The sequence below is a fragment of the Nyctereutes procyonoides genome, unplaced genomic scaffold (genome assembly GCF_905146905.1).
Source record: "Nyctereutes procyonoides isolate TBG_1078 unplaced genomic scaffold, NYPRO_anot_genome, whole genome shotgun sequence".
NCBI lineage: Eukaryota > Metazoa > Chordata > Mammalia > Carnivora > Canidae > Nyctereutes > Nyctereutes procyonoides.
In genome coordinates this window covers 3870309-3885333 of record NW_026575029.1, presented here as the reverse complement: position 1 = coordinate 3885333, position 15025 = coordinate 3870309, and the positions used below count along the sequence as shown (strand labels likewise).

Here is a 15025-nt window from a genome sequence, read left to right as displayed (position 1 = left end):
TCCAGTGGCGCCCTGCCCTGCTGCTGGGTATGCGCGTGCTGTGCACTTGGCCTGGAACGCCTTACCCCTTTCCCCATCACCCACTCAGTGGTCATCTGAGATCTTCACTAGAATGGAATAACATCTTGTAAGTGGGGGAAACGAGTTGGGAATGGCTTGCCATCCCCAGAGAGCTTGAAAAGGATAAGACCCCAATTACACCTTGCCCCACCAACGTCGGTGAGAATTTAAGTTTTCCTATGTACTTAAATTATTTTCCTTCATAATAGAATACAATTTAGGCCAAAGTCTTATCACCCTTAATGATTTCTTTATTTATGTTGATTTTATTAAGTTTGAGACTTATCATTTCGTACTATTTTATGAAATAGTGCTGGAGTATAAATTAGCTAAAGGTAATCAAGTTAGAGAATATCTCATGCCTTCTAATCCATCTGTATATACGACTGAACCCTTTATACTCCTCAAAAGGAATAAAGACCTATTTATTGGGCTCTGGGGCCAGGGAAGGCAGTAGTGACACCAGCTCCGCTTCCCCTGTAACCTTCGCTCCATCTGAGGCAGAGCTCGCCCATTTCCAGACCAGCCTTCCGCAGGACAAAGGAAGCTAACAACCAGGGAATGTTGGTCGTCCCCCTCCCCTGTCCCGAGTGTGGCAGAGTGGGATGTTCTACAGGTGCGTGCCTATGCCAGGAAAGGTCGTAGAGTTGATTGGATTTCATCCTTCGCCTGAACAAACGTAATATGACTGTCCTGGACCAAATCCTCCGAGATTAGATCATAACCTCTCCTGCCACCCCAGGCTCTGACATCAGAGGTGCTGTGTGCTCCAGTGTCCCTCTCTCCCAAGGGGATTATGTAAATGGGGCACTATTTCCCACTGGTCTTGTTATTCCTAAATCCTGTATTTTTCTTTTTTCTTCAAGTTTTAATTTAAGTTCCAGTAGCTAACGTGCACTGTCCTATTGGTTTCTGGCGTACAGTGTAATGACTCAACACTCCCATACGACGCCCAGCGCTCATCACAGCAGGTGCACCCCTTCATCCCTATTCACCTATTCCATCCATCCCCCGACCCCTCCCCTCTGGGAGCCACCAGCTGTCTAGAGCTAAGAGGCAGTTTTTTGGTTTGCCGCTGTCTTTTTATCCCATTGCTTGTTTGTTTTGTTTCTTAAGTTCCACATAGGAGTGAACTCACATTAAACCCTGACTCTTTTAATACTAGACATTTAGACATTCCTGTGGTCACATTGTTAATCTCCCTGTCCTGTCAGTAGCACTTGCTTGTACATAAACTTAATTTTATGTTCTTTCCTATCTCCAAAGGCTGGACAAGCACATAAAGAACTTCAGGAAGTTTCTAGTTCAAGGGCTAATAAAAGCAGTTATGTAATTATGTAAACAAGGACTGCTTGGAAGATGGCAGCACAGTGAGAAAAGTCCTGCCTAGCAGACAGTGCCATGTGACAACTCACAGTGCTCTTTTTCAGCTGATGTACAAAGTCTGAACACAGCCATGGGAGGGTGGTTGAGTGGGATCCTTGTCAAATATGTAAACAGTGTCAAATATATAAACTGCTCCAACACCCCAGTGTCCCTGGGTCTGCGAGCTGTGTGCAAAGCGGGAGTTGTTTGTTGCACTGAGCAGTGCAAACCGCAGTGAGTTCTGTTGTCCACATGGCATCTCCTGCCTGCAGGATGATTAGGGTGCTCCAGCTAACCTGGAGAGGGTTGCTTGCAATTAAGATCATTGGAATTAGTCTGATGTGTTCTGTTTCAGGGGCAGAGGGAAATGGTTTGGGGTTCGGCATTATGAAAATAAACCCCCATTACAGTCATTTGCGCCTTGCTTGCCTTTATTGGTGGTGGTTTCCAGCAGCACACATCTATTCCTCCATAAGAGTAATGGACCCTCTTTCCTCCGCAGAATCTGCTTTCAGATGAAAGACTGTGTCAGAGTGAAGCACTTTATGCCTTTTTGAGCCCTTCTCCTGACTACCTCAAGGTGATTGATGTGCAGGGGAAAAAACCCACTTTTTCATTATCCTCATTTTTGGAAAGACTTCCTCGCGACTTCTTCTCCCATCAAGAGGTGAGCTGTCGGGATGCCTGGGTGGCTCAATCGGTTAATTGTCTGCCTTTAGTTCTCATGATGCTAGGGTTCTGGGATTGAGTCCCATGTCAGGCTCCCAGCTCAGTGGGGACTCTGCTTCTCCCTCTGTCCACTGCTTAGGTGCCCTATCTCTCGCTATCTCTTGCTCTCTCAAATAAATAAATAAAATCTTTAAAAAAAGAGGTGAGCTGCCGAAACATTGTGCCATTTTTGCAGCAGATTTAGGGGAATGTCTTTTTGAAGGTTTTTTGAAGTACCGAATATTTGTTGAAAGCATGCTATTTAATGAGGGAAAAGGCAAATACATTCATTGTCAGTTACTATCGCTGTTATGTTTTGGGGACACCCGCTTGTGCTCCCTTACAAGCTACTTGCAAGAGTTAAGATACAGAGAAGAGCAATAACAAGGCTGGTAAGTGAAATGTGGCTGGGAAGTTGTAGGGGAGCCCCTGTAAAAGCAGTAGGCCAGCAGTCCAGAGGTGGGGTCACCATGAGAGGCAGCTGGAGGTCGTATTGAAGGTCGGGATAGAGGGACAGTCAGGGGGTCGTTGGACTGGAAAGGAAGGCTTCTGGAGTGGGCTGATGGGATATTCTGAAGCAAGATGAGTTTGGAGTGACATACATGGGTAGAGAAGCGAGCAGAGGGAAAGACTGCAGACATTTGGCGATTCTGTGTTCTGGACCTCAGGCTTCCCTGCAGGGTAAGCTCCTCACTCAAGTTTGGGCCATTGAAGCCCCTTCTTGTGGCTCTTCAGCAAATTGCACAAGACCATCCTGGAAATTGGCGTCTTTTTATGGAGACATTCATTGCCTCCTTGGTGCTGGTTGCTAAAGGCCACTGCCTCTTCAGCAGGATTGGTTTAATGAATTTGGACAGAAGGAGCTGATGATGGAAAAGAATGTGCTGCTTCCCTGCCTTCTGAGCCGGGAGAAATCTGTGCACAGCGCAGAGCGCATCTGCACAGTGCTCAGGTCTCTGTGTGCAAACCTGCTTCCCTCACCAGCATCTCTCCCGCCTGGGCCCTTTGGCGGCCGTATTTGCTGGGTCTGGCGACACCCGCTTAGCTTGCCCGCATGACCTCTCCATTTATTCCTGAGCCTCTGGGAGTTTACATGTGGCTCAATCAGTCTATGAGATTGGTGTCTGAAGGTGAGTGCGGGGGCCACGTCCAGTGGCTTCCTCTCCCGTTTACCCTCCATCCACCTGTCGCAGCATCCGATGTTGCCGTGAGATGACTTCCCAGCTCTCTGTGACTTCTCTGCCCTCTCCTCTGCTCATCTAGTCCCCACAGTGCTGTCATTAGCCCTCTGCTTGGGCCCCAGCTTCAGCTGTTGCCTCTCTGCCAACATCAGGAGGAACCTGCTTGGCCTTGCTTCTGTTTGCTCCTCCGTGACATGAGCCTGGTCCTTGGCATAGAATGAGTTTTGGATTGAAACTTGCTGATATGCAGATCAGGAAATGAGAAGAGCTGAGATACAGAATCAGAGCTTGGGTCAGAGCTTTAACATAATGACATTCCTTTGAAATATACATGTGTTTAAAAAACAGTGAATTTATTTATTTATTTTTAAAGATTTTATTAATTCACAAGAAACAGAGATGTAGGCAGAGGGAGAAGCAGGCTGATGTGGAACTCGATCCCAGGACCCTGGGGTCATGACCTGAGCCAAAGGCAGAGTCTCAACCACTGAGCCACCCAGGTGTCCGTAAAAAATAGTGAATGTAAAATCCGGCACCTGGGTGGCTTAGTTGGTTAAGTGTCCGACTCTTGATTTCAGGTCAGGTCATGATCTCGGTTTCCTGAGGTCGAGCCCTGTGTTGGGCGCTGTGTTCAGTGGGGAGTGTGCTTGAGGATTCTCTCTCTCTCTCTCTCTCTCTCCCTCTCCTCACACACTTATGCACACTGTCCATAGATAAATCTTTTTTAAAAAATTTAAAGGTCTTTTAAAATTCAGTGGCTAGAACACTATTCTGTTACCTACTAATTCACTCCTTATTAATACAATGATAGAGGTTTTTAAAACTTATTTTAAACCTTGAATAAAGTTTTAACATCAAGCTTTCCCCTGAGGTTAGATACACATTTTGCCCTGCTGTTGAGAATGCACAGATTTCTGCATGTGGGAAAGTCGAAAGAGTTTTTAAGGTTGAAATGTGAGCACACAGTTTGGAATTTACCCTTGAGAGAAAAGAACGGCTCTACCGACTTTCTTGCGTAAATGATCTGTTTCCTTTGACCTCCCTGTACCCGCAGGAGGAGGCAGAGGAGGACAGTGACCTGTCGGATTATGGTGATGATGTGGATGGGAGGAAAGACGCCTTGGCTGAACCGTGTTTCATGTTGATTGGGGAGATCTTTGAGCTTCGAGGAAGTAAGCTTCTTTGTTATTATTTAATGGTAGTTGCTGTTAAGTGGTTCCACACACCCACTCGTAATATCCCTTTATTCCCGAGTCAGATGTGTATTTATATCCATCCACTCGTCAGCAGGTACTTTTAAGAGCCAACCAGCTACCACAGTAGAGTCTGAGGCCACAACCTGAAGACGTGATCATCTCTGTCCTTGTGGAATTTGGGGTCCGAGCTACCCTAGACCATGTTCCTCTGAATACAGATGAACAAATTCATCTTTGAATTTCCTTTGTGTGATTTAGCATAGCCTCATTGCTTTATCACCAAAATGTATACAAAAAATAATTCTGCATAGCCAAGGAAGGAGCCATGATGCTCAAGGTGAGGCTCTGGTGCTGTTAGGGCGCAACGCACTCTGGCCAGGGACACAGGCATGCCTCAACCCTGCCCTTCAGCTACCTTTGTTCCCATAGAGGAGTGGTTATCGCTGGAAGGGTGAGGGGATTTTGTCCCTCAGGGGACCTTTGGTGATACCTGGAAACATGTTTGGTTGTTACAGCTTGGGGGAGTGGTGCTACTGGCACCTTGTGGATAGGGACCAGAGATGCTGCTCAGCTTCCTACCTGCGCAGATGAGCCACCCGCAGCAGAGCTGGCCTGTGCAAGAGTTAGCGCCAAGGTCGAGAAGTGTTTCCAAGGTCGAGAAGTGTTTCCCTAGTAGTACTTGAAGGGGATGTCCTTAGAAGAAACAAGAGCATGAAGGGGATTAAAATACTCTTGTTAAGGGAAGCCCTGATGGCCCAGCAGTTTACCACGGCCTGCATCCTGGCGTGTGATCCTGGAGACCCCAGATCGAATCCCACGTTGGGCTCCCTGCATGGAGCTTGCTTCTCCCTCTGCCTGTGTCTCTGCCTCCCTCTCTCTCTGTGTCTGTCGTGAATAAATGAATAAAATCTTAAAAAAAAAATATCTTGTTTCGATCCACACAGGTGCTTCTCCCCCAAAGTGGTACTTGGGTAAGAGGTCAAATTGTGCTGCTTGGCCAAGTCTCAGAGTCTTGAATAGGAGCCTCTGCCCACACACACGTTCCACAGCCCCCCAACACTCTAAACCAGGAGGCCAGTGTACTCCATGTACCTGGAGCCCCAGGCTGGCTAGAGATAGGACAGGTGCCTATAGGCACCCCTGACGGCCTAGGAAAGGGCACACATGAGAGGAGTAAGGGTTAGTAAGGCACAGCCATGCCACCAACCAGGAATGTTGCCCTGGGACTGTTCTATGCTGTGTGTGCTCAAATTAGCATCTTTTTCCATGGGGTGAGGAAGGTAGGCTGGGAGTTTTAAGTGCCAGAATTAATTATTTTGGTCATGAATAAGCCACAGCTAAAACAGTCAGCTAACACTTCGGGAGCATATGCTTTAGATATCACTCTGTAGCAGAAACAGAGGTACAGGAGACGTAGATGCTTCCTCCAGTGAATTTACAACACAGGGCTTCCAAAAATGTAATTCACGTTAAGCAGTGGACTCACTTCTAAACTACAGGCAGAGATTGATACGTAAGGATGTTCATTTTAGCATAATTTCATTAACGAAAAATTAGGAGTAAGCTGAGCTTTAGAAATGAGGGGAAAGGTAGATTAAGAGCTGTCCATGATAGACTACCATCCGAATGAAAAAAACATCCCCGTTCCATATTTTAGACGCTCTCAGATGTATACAGACGTTTAACTTGGTTCACTGTAGGCAGAAACAACTAGCTCTCCACCCCGACTTTGGGTGAAACCTGGCCCATTGAACCCTGAGGCCTCTCTGTTTCCCACAGAGGTGATAGGAATGAGGAAGCACCACATTAGCCTTTGGGCACAGGTGCAGTCTTAGTGACACAGAGAGATGGAGAGACGCGGTGGATGGGAGCAGGGCTCAAAGTCTTGTCTTTGCAGCGTGGATATCCTCCATCATACGCCTGCTCTTGGAAGCAAATTTGGTTTTGCTAGTGACATTTCAGAGGGGAATAAATAGAACATCACTTATAATGAGATGAGATATACTTGCCATCAGCAAAATCCTAGTGTCGCTGCAGCTGCTCTGTCTCTGAACAAATGAGTCCTTGAAGGAATACCAGGACTGTTTCCTGTGTGGCGTGGGGACGGGCGGCCGGGACAGGCTAGGAGGAAAGTGGTAAAGGCCCAAATCCGTGACGGGAGAGAATTTGCACCAAAGACATTTTTTTTGGGGGGGGGGGGGCCTCCTGCTCTATTCAGTGTACAAAAGGGCATAAGATAGTCTTTAAAAATTTTATACCTGTCACTTGTCCATCAGGAATTCTTCTGAGACCTGCCCCTGTCCTCAGACCCTCTGTGTGTGAGCTGCCTCTCGCCTGCCCTAGAAAGCCAGGGTGAAGCTATCATCCCTGGCAGGCACGCTCCTCCCGGCCTAAATCCCAGCCTAACGAACAAGTCTGCATGCTCTCAGCGTGCTCTGAGGTCCATAAAAAATTAAAGGCACTTTGGAAGCAGAGTTCTGATTCCAGGACTTGTCTCTCACTTGAAAGATGAACGACGCTACTTTAAATGGACACACTTAGATCCATCTAAAAAGTCAGAGATGACTTTAGAATGTTTTAAAGTCCAATGCCAAGTCCGTGTTAACTGTTGATTTTGCCTGGGTGCTCTCCCTTGTACAGAGGTGCTTGTGAGTTTAGTCCTTTTAGGATTCTCTACTGGGGCAGGAGCCCTGAACTCTTACACCCAAGTCCGAATTTCTCATTTGCTTATGTGTGAGTAGCTAAACATTTCAACGAAGGGATGTGAATTTATACAGATGGAAAATTTGGTTTAGATTCCAATTTGTAGACCTAAGATATCCTCATAGTATTCCTTTGCCTTCTTTTGGCTTATATTCATATCCTGTACCTATAAAAATGTGTCTCCATGTTCGTAATAAAAATTTAGATCTGTAGAACCTTTCACAACACTCATGTAAGATATCAACAAGATCCTTAAAGCAGAAAATCACACATTACTCTTGTTCTTGAACAGAGAGGAGGTGAGGCTCAGGGCTCACCAGATCCTCATCTCACTCAGGGTCCTGGCTCTTTGCAGGTCACCTTTCTCCCAGAGGCATAAAATATATAAAAATATGAAGTGATCTACAAACTACTATCCAAATGGGAAGATCAACCCACCAATTCATTAATATTTCAAAATATTTGTCAATATTTGACTACAGATGTTTCTCATTCAGAGCAGTGTGTGAGAAAATTGGGTTCGACAAGCCAGAGAGAAATCTAAAATAGGCATTGCACTGTCTGTTAGCAGAAAACAGACATGTAAGTAGCCTGGGGACGTGTAAAATGAAGTCTTATTTCTACTTGCCAGCTCAGCTGCTGTTCAGGCATTGAAAAGCTATAAAAATGAGGCTTTATCTCATCAGTTACTGTGTAGAAAGCGAAAGCTTAGGGAGAATTTTTGGACAGAAGCTTGCTAGCCTAGACCCAAATTCTGCAGATACCATAGTCGTCTTGACTTGGTGTCAGGACTCAAGAGATTTGAGTCAAATGGTATGATTTATGCTTTTTGCAGCTGTAAAAATGCCATAATTGTGATATGCTCTGCTAATTCCTTTCCTCTGATTTCTATTTTAGTGTTTAAATGGGTGAGAAGAACATTAATTGCTCTTGTTCAGGTCACTTTTGGAAGAACTATCAACAAGTAAGTTGCTTGAAATTAGTATTTGAATTCATGCCTTACTCTTCGCCCTAAAAGTCAATTTCCTATACTTGTGGTGTAGTAGCCAGTGATCTCTCTAGCTGAAGATATTATTGTATTTTCTCATTTTTGTTTCTGCGGTGATTCTTTTTCTTTTTTTTTTTTTTCTGCTGTGATTCTAAGACTGGATAGGAAGACAGGTTTCTGAAAGAATTTCTTTCACAGAATGCACGGTGAGCTAAATGATCAAAGCTTAAGTTAGCTTCAGCGTTCTGGCTGTAAGGGTCAGAAAATGCTGTTCTGTGGGGGCAGCTGGCTGCTCCATTGGTGGAACGTGAGACTCTTGATCTCGGGGTTGTGTGAGTTCGAGCCCCATGTTGGGTGTATAGAGATTACTTAAAAGCATAAATCTGAAAAACAAAGGTGAAAACTGAAAAGTTCTGTAAAGTTCTCTTTGGATCATGATGTCCAGTTTGAATATCTTGGGTATAGCGTTTTTATGTTTAAGGCTTAGACTCTAAACCAAAATGAAAGTAGGATGAGCATCACATGGCAGGTATTTATTTGGAGGGAAAAGCAAATGATGTTTGTTTTTTTTTCTCAGTTGGGATAAATATTAAAATGGTCATTGCTCTTACTAGTTACTATCCACCCATTGAGATATAGGTGTGTAGCCTGTAACACTGTTGGAAGCCATGTGTATTTCCTAAGCTATATCCATTATCCAGATACATAAGAGTTTAACTCCAGCTCTATATCTGGAACTCTTCAAGAGATCAACATTGTGACTTCCTGCACAATAAAAATGTTGAGTCACTTGCTAAAAGACAAGGGGAAGAAATCACTTTTTTTGTAGAGCAAAATACGTTTCCAGATGAAATGATCAGATGGTCCCAAGTGATCAGATGGTAGTTGTTAAAACCATCATAGTAATCTTGTACTTATGTTTATCATGTAAATCATAAATATGTAAGGAAGCATAATGGAGAACAGGTTGTCTTCTTATTCTTTCACAAATAGAATATATTTTCCTTGTAGTCATAAGGAAAAGTTTCCTTCGATTTCTGAGATTTTTAAAGAATGATATTAGTGGCTTATGTCATTGACTTAGTGTCCTAGGCTTTTGTTTTAATCAGAAACACGGCCTGCATAACTTACCATTTCAGTCTAATGCAAATCCTTTAACTATTATGTAGACAGGCCTTAGATAAAAAAAATTCTACAATGGCCCTATATTTCTCGGTACTCCAGACTTGCTAATTTATTTTCTTTTTCCGTTTCAGCAAATCATGCATACTTTCCTTGCTCCTACCTGCAATACTGGCTCTCACTTAAAAGATGAGCAGCTGTGGTTTGTGAGCCACGAATACATTTGGCAGTTATTTTTGTGGGGCTTGGAGGAGAAGCATCATGTAGAGGGTTTTCAGGCTGTTCATTTCAATGGGCTTCTTATCAGGTAGACAAATGATGGAGCACCTGGCCCTTTGCTATTTTTGCCTTTAGCAGAGATGACACATCAGAAAATTAAGCAGCAGTACAATATGTGCCTTGTACCAGCTATAATTTCACATACCAGAATTGATTCAGAAGCTTCCTATGGTTTTGGCTAATTGAGAGTCAGATTTAAATTGATAGAAAAATCCTAGGCGATGGCCTTTGGTAAGAGTCACTTACCTGATTTTAAATTGCAAATTGAAATTTTCTTACTTAATTTCTTCATGTGGTTCCAGTGAGTAACTCAAAACAAGACTACAGAAAAAACAAGGTGTCTGCAGTTACATGTAGATCTTTTTAGGCAGGCAGGTTGGTAGTTCTCTCTTAAAGCAGAAGTCCCATTAAATTAATAAAATTATTCGGTCTAGATATGAATTGCCCATTTTTTTTTAAGATTTTCATTTATTCATTAGAGTGAGAGAGCCAGAGCATGAGCAGAGGGAAGAGCAGAGGGAGAGGAGACTCTGTGCTAAGCAGGGAGCCTGACATGAGGCTCGATTCCAGGACCCTGAGATCATGACCTGAGCTGAAGGCAGACGCTTAACCCACTGAGCCACCAAGGGGCCCCCGAACTGCTCAGTTCTAAGCAGTATGGGGAAGTATCCTGGGAGACATGTAGTTATAAACAGAATTAACATATTTTGACCCATGATAGTTTAGACATCAGTTGTAATTGATTCCTGGGCAAAGTACTCAGGCTTGAAACCTCTATTTCAGATAGTTTCTGAAAATCTTCTATCATCCCTTTACATGGTTGGAAAATCAAATTCTTGAAGGGCTTTTTGACTTACTATTATTCATGAATCGAGTTTGAAATTTCAGGTCTTTCTGGCACCGTCAAGATGATTTTTACCCCCCTTTCCCCTCCCAATCTCACAACTGCTCTTAGGCCTTCGAACTGTGGGCATCCTGGAATGGGGTGGGCTGTTACTGCTGCCTAATGAGATAGGGTTATGTGGAAGAGCTGGACGACCAGAGGAAAGCCATTTATTTGTAACCTGTGCAAGTCAAATGTCTGCCCAACTTTCATTCCCAGGGAAATGCGGAACACTCTAGATAGCAGCGTATCTTTCCCAAGGCCTCCACTCGAGGGTGGCAGGTAGCACCTTTCTTTCCTCTTGCCTAGTGAGCACGTGAGATGCTTCAGCCTGGGTCACAGCACCCTGCCCAGCGTGCTTGCCGCAGCAACCCCAAGAGACAGCTAGTGAAAGAGCCAGAGTCTTCCCCCTAAGACCGGGAGCTCAGGGAAGCTTTCCAGACTGCTTTTAACAGTGCAAAAGTCCATATATGTTTTCCGTCTACATCACTTCATGGAGAAGTCAGTGTGTCACGTACTGTGCACAGAGTAGCTGTAAGCTTCACACATGTGGATCTCCTCGAGGTTCTTGTCTTTACAGATTGCAGGGTGCTGCCCGGCAGACATATGGAGAGGTCAGTACCAGTGGAGATGTGAGCTCCAGGAGTGGATGGATGGTCAGCCAGCACCACCAAAATAAAAAATATCTTTCGGAGCCAGAGTTTAAAAATCCAATTCCTAGTTTATGCATCAGACATTTAGATCAGGCCTGTATCTTAACCCACCCGTTGATAAATGCCTTTTGAGAATAAACAATTCTTAAAAACCTCATCCAAGAAGTTTTTTCTGTTTTTTGTTTTGTTTTGTTTTGTTTTTTTTAAAGACAAATCCGGGACACAGTGAGCTGGATTTTCAGTGAGCAAATGTTGGTTTACTACATCAATGTTTTCCGGGATGCTTTTTGGCCAAATGGGAAATTGGCACCACCGACCACAATCAGAAGCAAAGAACGAAGTCAGGAAACAAAACAGAGGGCACGGCAGAAGCTTCTTGAAAACATTCCAGGTGAGGCCTGGCTTCTGGTCCTGAAAAGCACACGGATAAAGAGGGAATGTTAACCCCACTTACCTCTCTCAGGAAACTTTATTACAGCAAGAAGAATGATCACACTTTTTCGTTTCTTTTAAAGCATGTCCTTTGCTAAGAAATTATACTGAGAATCTTAATAAGAACAGTAGTGGTTATAATGCTCTCTTTTAATTAAAAAAATGTTTTAGGACAGATAATAAATTTTGTGCCTTAAAGTCCTGCTAACGTACACTGTTTAGAGAGGTTAATTTTTGGTTGGGTAGCTGTGTATTATGTTTGTAGTTTGTATAAACGCCTTCTGAAAAATTCTAAACTTATTTTCTGTTTACACATTTGAAAAAACTGATTGTTCTTGTGCCTTACGCCCCACCGCCTTTCTTTGTTGCGTATACATCATGTACTGTCTCCTTCACTGAATATGAATGGATTGTGCACTTTATCAGTAACAGCATAGAATGTAAACTTAATTTTTCAGATACGCTTCAGAGCCTTGTTGGACAGCAAAATGCCCGTCACGGTATAATAAAAATATTCAATGCGCTGCAAGAAACAAGAGCCAATAAGCATCTATTATATGTGAGTAATTTAAAGCCAACCAGAGGATCTATTGTCAATTCAATTTTACATTTCTGTTCACATACAGGAGCGATTTTAACCCTTCACATATTTAATTATTCCTGTTACCCGTTCTGAATCCATTTATTTTTACTCTGATTCACTTTTATCTGACTGTTCAGTTGTTCAGTTTGGTAAAAGAAAAAGAAAAAGAGTGCCTCTAGTGTGTATGGCTTTCTCGTGCTCTCAGACCAGGTGTCCCTCCTGCCTTGATGCATATAACAGTTTTGCATGACTGCTTAATTTTCTTATTTCAGGAAAGCAGTCTCTTTCCCAGTCATCTGGTTATAATTAGCAATACTAAATATTGTCAGTGGTGTGATGATGGCAGGGAGACCCTGAAACAAATCAATCTGATACTAAATGGAGTTTATATTAGTTCTAATCATTCAAGAATAACTTACTCACGGAGAATCAACTCAGACCTAAAATTAGACTTTTCTCATAGACATCAATACTTTGAGTCAAGCCTTAGAGGGAAAAAAAACCACACAAAACACCACTTTTTTCTACTTTTTTTCTTCTCTCTTGGTTCAGGTGCTGATGGAACTGCTGCTAATTGAGTTGTGTCCTGAGCTGAGAAGTCATTTAGATCAACTGAAAACTGGTCAAGTTTGAGACTGCACAAATAAACCACCCGAGAAATGTCTGTGTAACAATAGACATGAAATATTTTCCTCTTTTCCACAGAGGGCTTGATTGAGAACCATATTGATTTGTATGTTAGTTACCTCCCTCTAGTTTCGTGTGAAGTGAGCAGAGTTGGGGTGGGGCAGAGCTTAATGCTGTCATAGGCAACAGAAAAACACATTTCTCTTATTGTTTTTATTTTAATAATAATATAAATAAAGTTCAACACACTGATTGAAATACAAATGTTAATATGTGATAAGAACCTAGGAAATATTTTAAATATTTATGAAGACAGTTTTGTTTTAAAATGAAGAACTACAACTATTGTACAGTTAACTCTCCTCACTGAGGACTCTGAACATTCCTGTATTATTTCATGTGTATTGAAGAACATTGTTGTGCAATGCTTTGTGGAAAGTTATTGTGAAAATTTTATTGTCTTTATTTTTACCAAAGATTTCCCATAGTTTGAAGCATTTGAAGCAATAAAATACAAAAAAATGAATCACTGAGCTCTATGATGTTTAAGGTACTTATACCTCAAAAAATGAGGTTGAAACACTTTGAGCAGTTCGAATATTTATCAAATACCTTTTTTTTTTTTTTTTTTTGTAGAAAGCACCATGCACATAAGTAAGTACTTCTGCAAGGAAATACAAAGTTGGCTGCCTTTCTCCAGACAGAGAATGAATATGTGAAAAATAGGATTTTTAGGGTGAATGAGAAGAGCCAAATTCGTGCTTGAAATGATGTGTTAGGGAGAGAGAGATAGGAGCCGAACTTTGAAGAATGGGCAGCAGTGGGGGAGACAGGGAATCCGAGGTGGGAATTTACTTCAGGGACGTGGGGGACATGATTTATCATCAAGTCTTGCAGACTTGTCAGGACGTTAGGTGAAATCCAGGGTAAGGTGTTTTGTTATTAATAGCAGGGCCATGAACAAGTCATTTATCAGTTTTCACCCCTATTATGCAGTGATAATAAAACACTTTTCCTTCTATAACTGACCCCCTACCTGGGAGCGTTGAAAGCAAAATGATTAATAGGCAAAAATTCAGTCTGAATTCCATGAAAGAACAATACTGTTTCTATACTAAAGTGGTATTGATTATGGCATTGCTAGGTCCTACCTGCCAAGTTCTTGATATGAAATATAAGTTCTGAAAGATAAATGATTAAAAATTAGTGAACCAAATTTTATCTTTGGGATTCTTTTCATCACAGCTCTTTGATCCTTTTTTCAAACCAAGCTGATATTTGACAGTTCAGAAAAAGATAAAAAACCTGAAGTTGGCTGTTTATATGAATAAGAATTATCCTTCACAGGGTTGCAGAAAAGACGGATGCAGAAAAGACACATTCAAATAAGAGAAGCAATGTGAGATCACCAAACCCCGGGAACTCCTCATAACATAGTTACTGGTAATGCCCACCTTATGCATAATTAAGCCATAGCTGTTAAAAGTTTATACTGCAAATGAGCAAAATAACCATTTTGAGTCCTCAGTCTTTCCTTAACATAAATTTTAGCTTTTTTTCATAACAGCTATAAGGAATCTTAGAAGTTTTGATTTTAAGGTTAATAATCTGAAAACCTCAATTCACTTGAGTTAAAGACTGCTTGACCACTCACAGGGAGGGGGTCTGCTATGGTCTGCAGCAGTCGTAGTGTGCAAGGGCTCCCCCGTGCCAGAAGTACCAGCTGTAGGGTAGCTACAGTAAACTGAAATTTTGCATTTTATATCAATTCACTGAAGACATTTAAGGGTAGCATATCACCACATACGACACATGTCAAGTTCCTACATTTGGGATGCCTCAGACCTTGTTTTAATGTTTCAGTTAAAAAAGTGGCCTTGACTTTGGGATGAAAAACAATAGCTAATCTATTAAGTGTGCAGTTAAAGCGAACAAGCGCTGCCTTATTACATTTCTATTTTAGGATTCTTAAAGGCTTAAGGGACTGGATTAAGTGAGGAGAAAAGACTGGTTGGGAATTTAGATCTTCACATGGTTGAAGGAATATTACACATGATGGTATTAAGAGAACAAATACGAAGCAAGTGGGCTTATATATTGTAGAAAGAGATTTAAGCGAGGTATTACAAAATATTATCGTGGACTTGATATATTGAAACATATTACTGGGGGAAGATAGAGAGTCTTAAGTAGAGGTTTTAAAAGAAAAGGATTAGTTTTCAGGGATGGTTTAAGTTTATCTGTC

The 15025-nt window shown here is 42.3% G+C and overlaps 1 protein-coding gene across 1 annotated transcript in view; it reads left to right on the top strand.

The window, feature by feature from the left end:
• Positions 1-13306, top strand: part of SNX25 (sorting nexin 25) — a 135389-nt gene extending 122083 nt beyond the window's left edge. The window contains 6 exon segments of the mRNA XM_055315707.1: positions 1928-2092; positions 4369-4486; positions 8111-8177; positions 11348-11529; positions 12029-12129; positions 12706-13306. Of these exon segments, the coding sequence (XP_055171682.1) occupies positions 1928-2092; positions 4369-4486; positions 8111-8177; positions 11348-11529; positions 12029-12129; positions 12706-12786 (714 nt within the window). The 3' untranslated portion in view covers positions 12787-13306.
• Positions 13307-15025: the final 1719 nt, after the last annotated feature.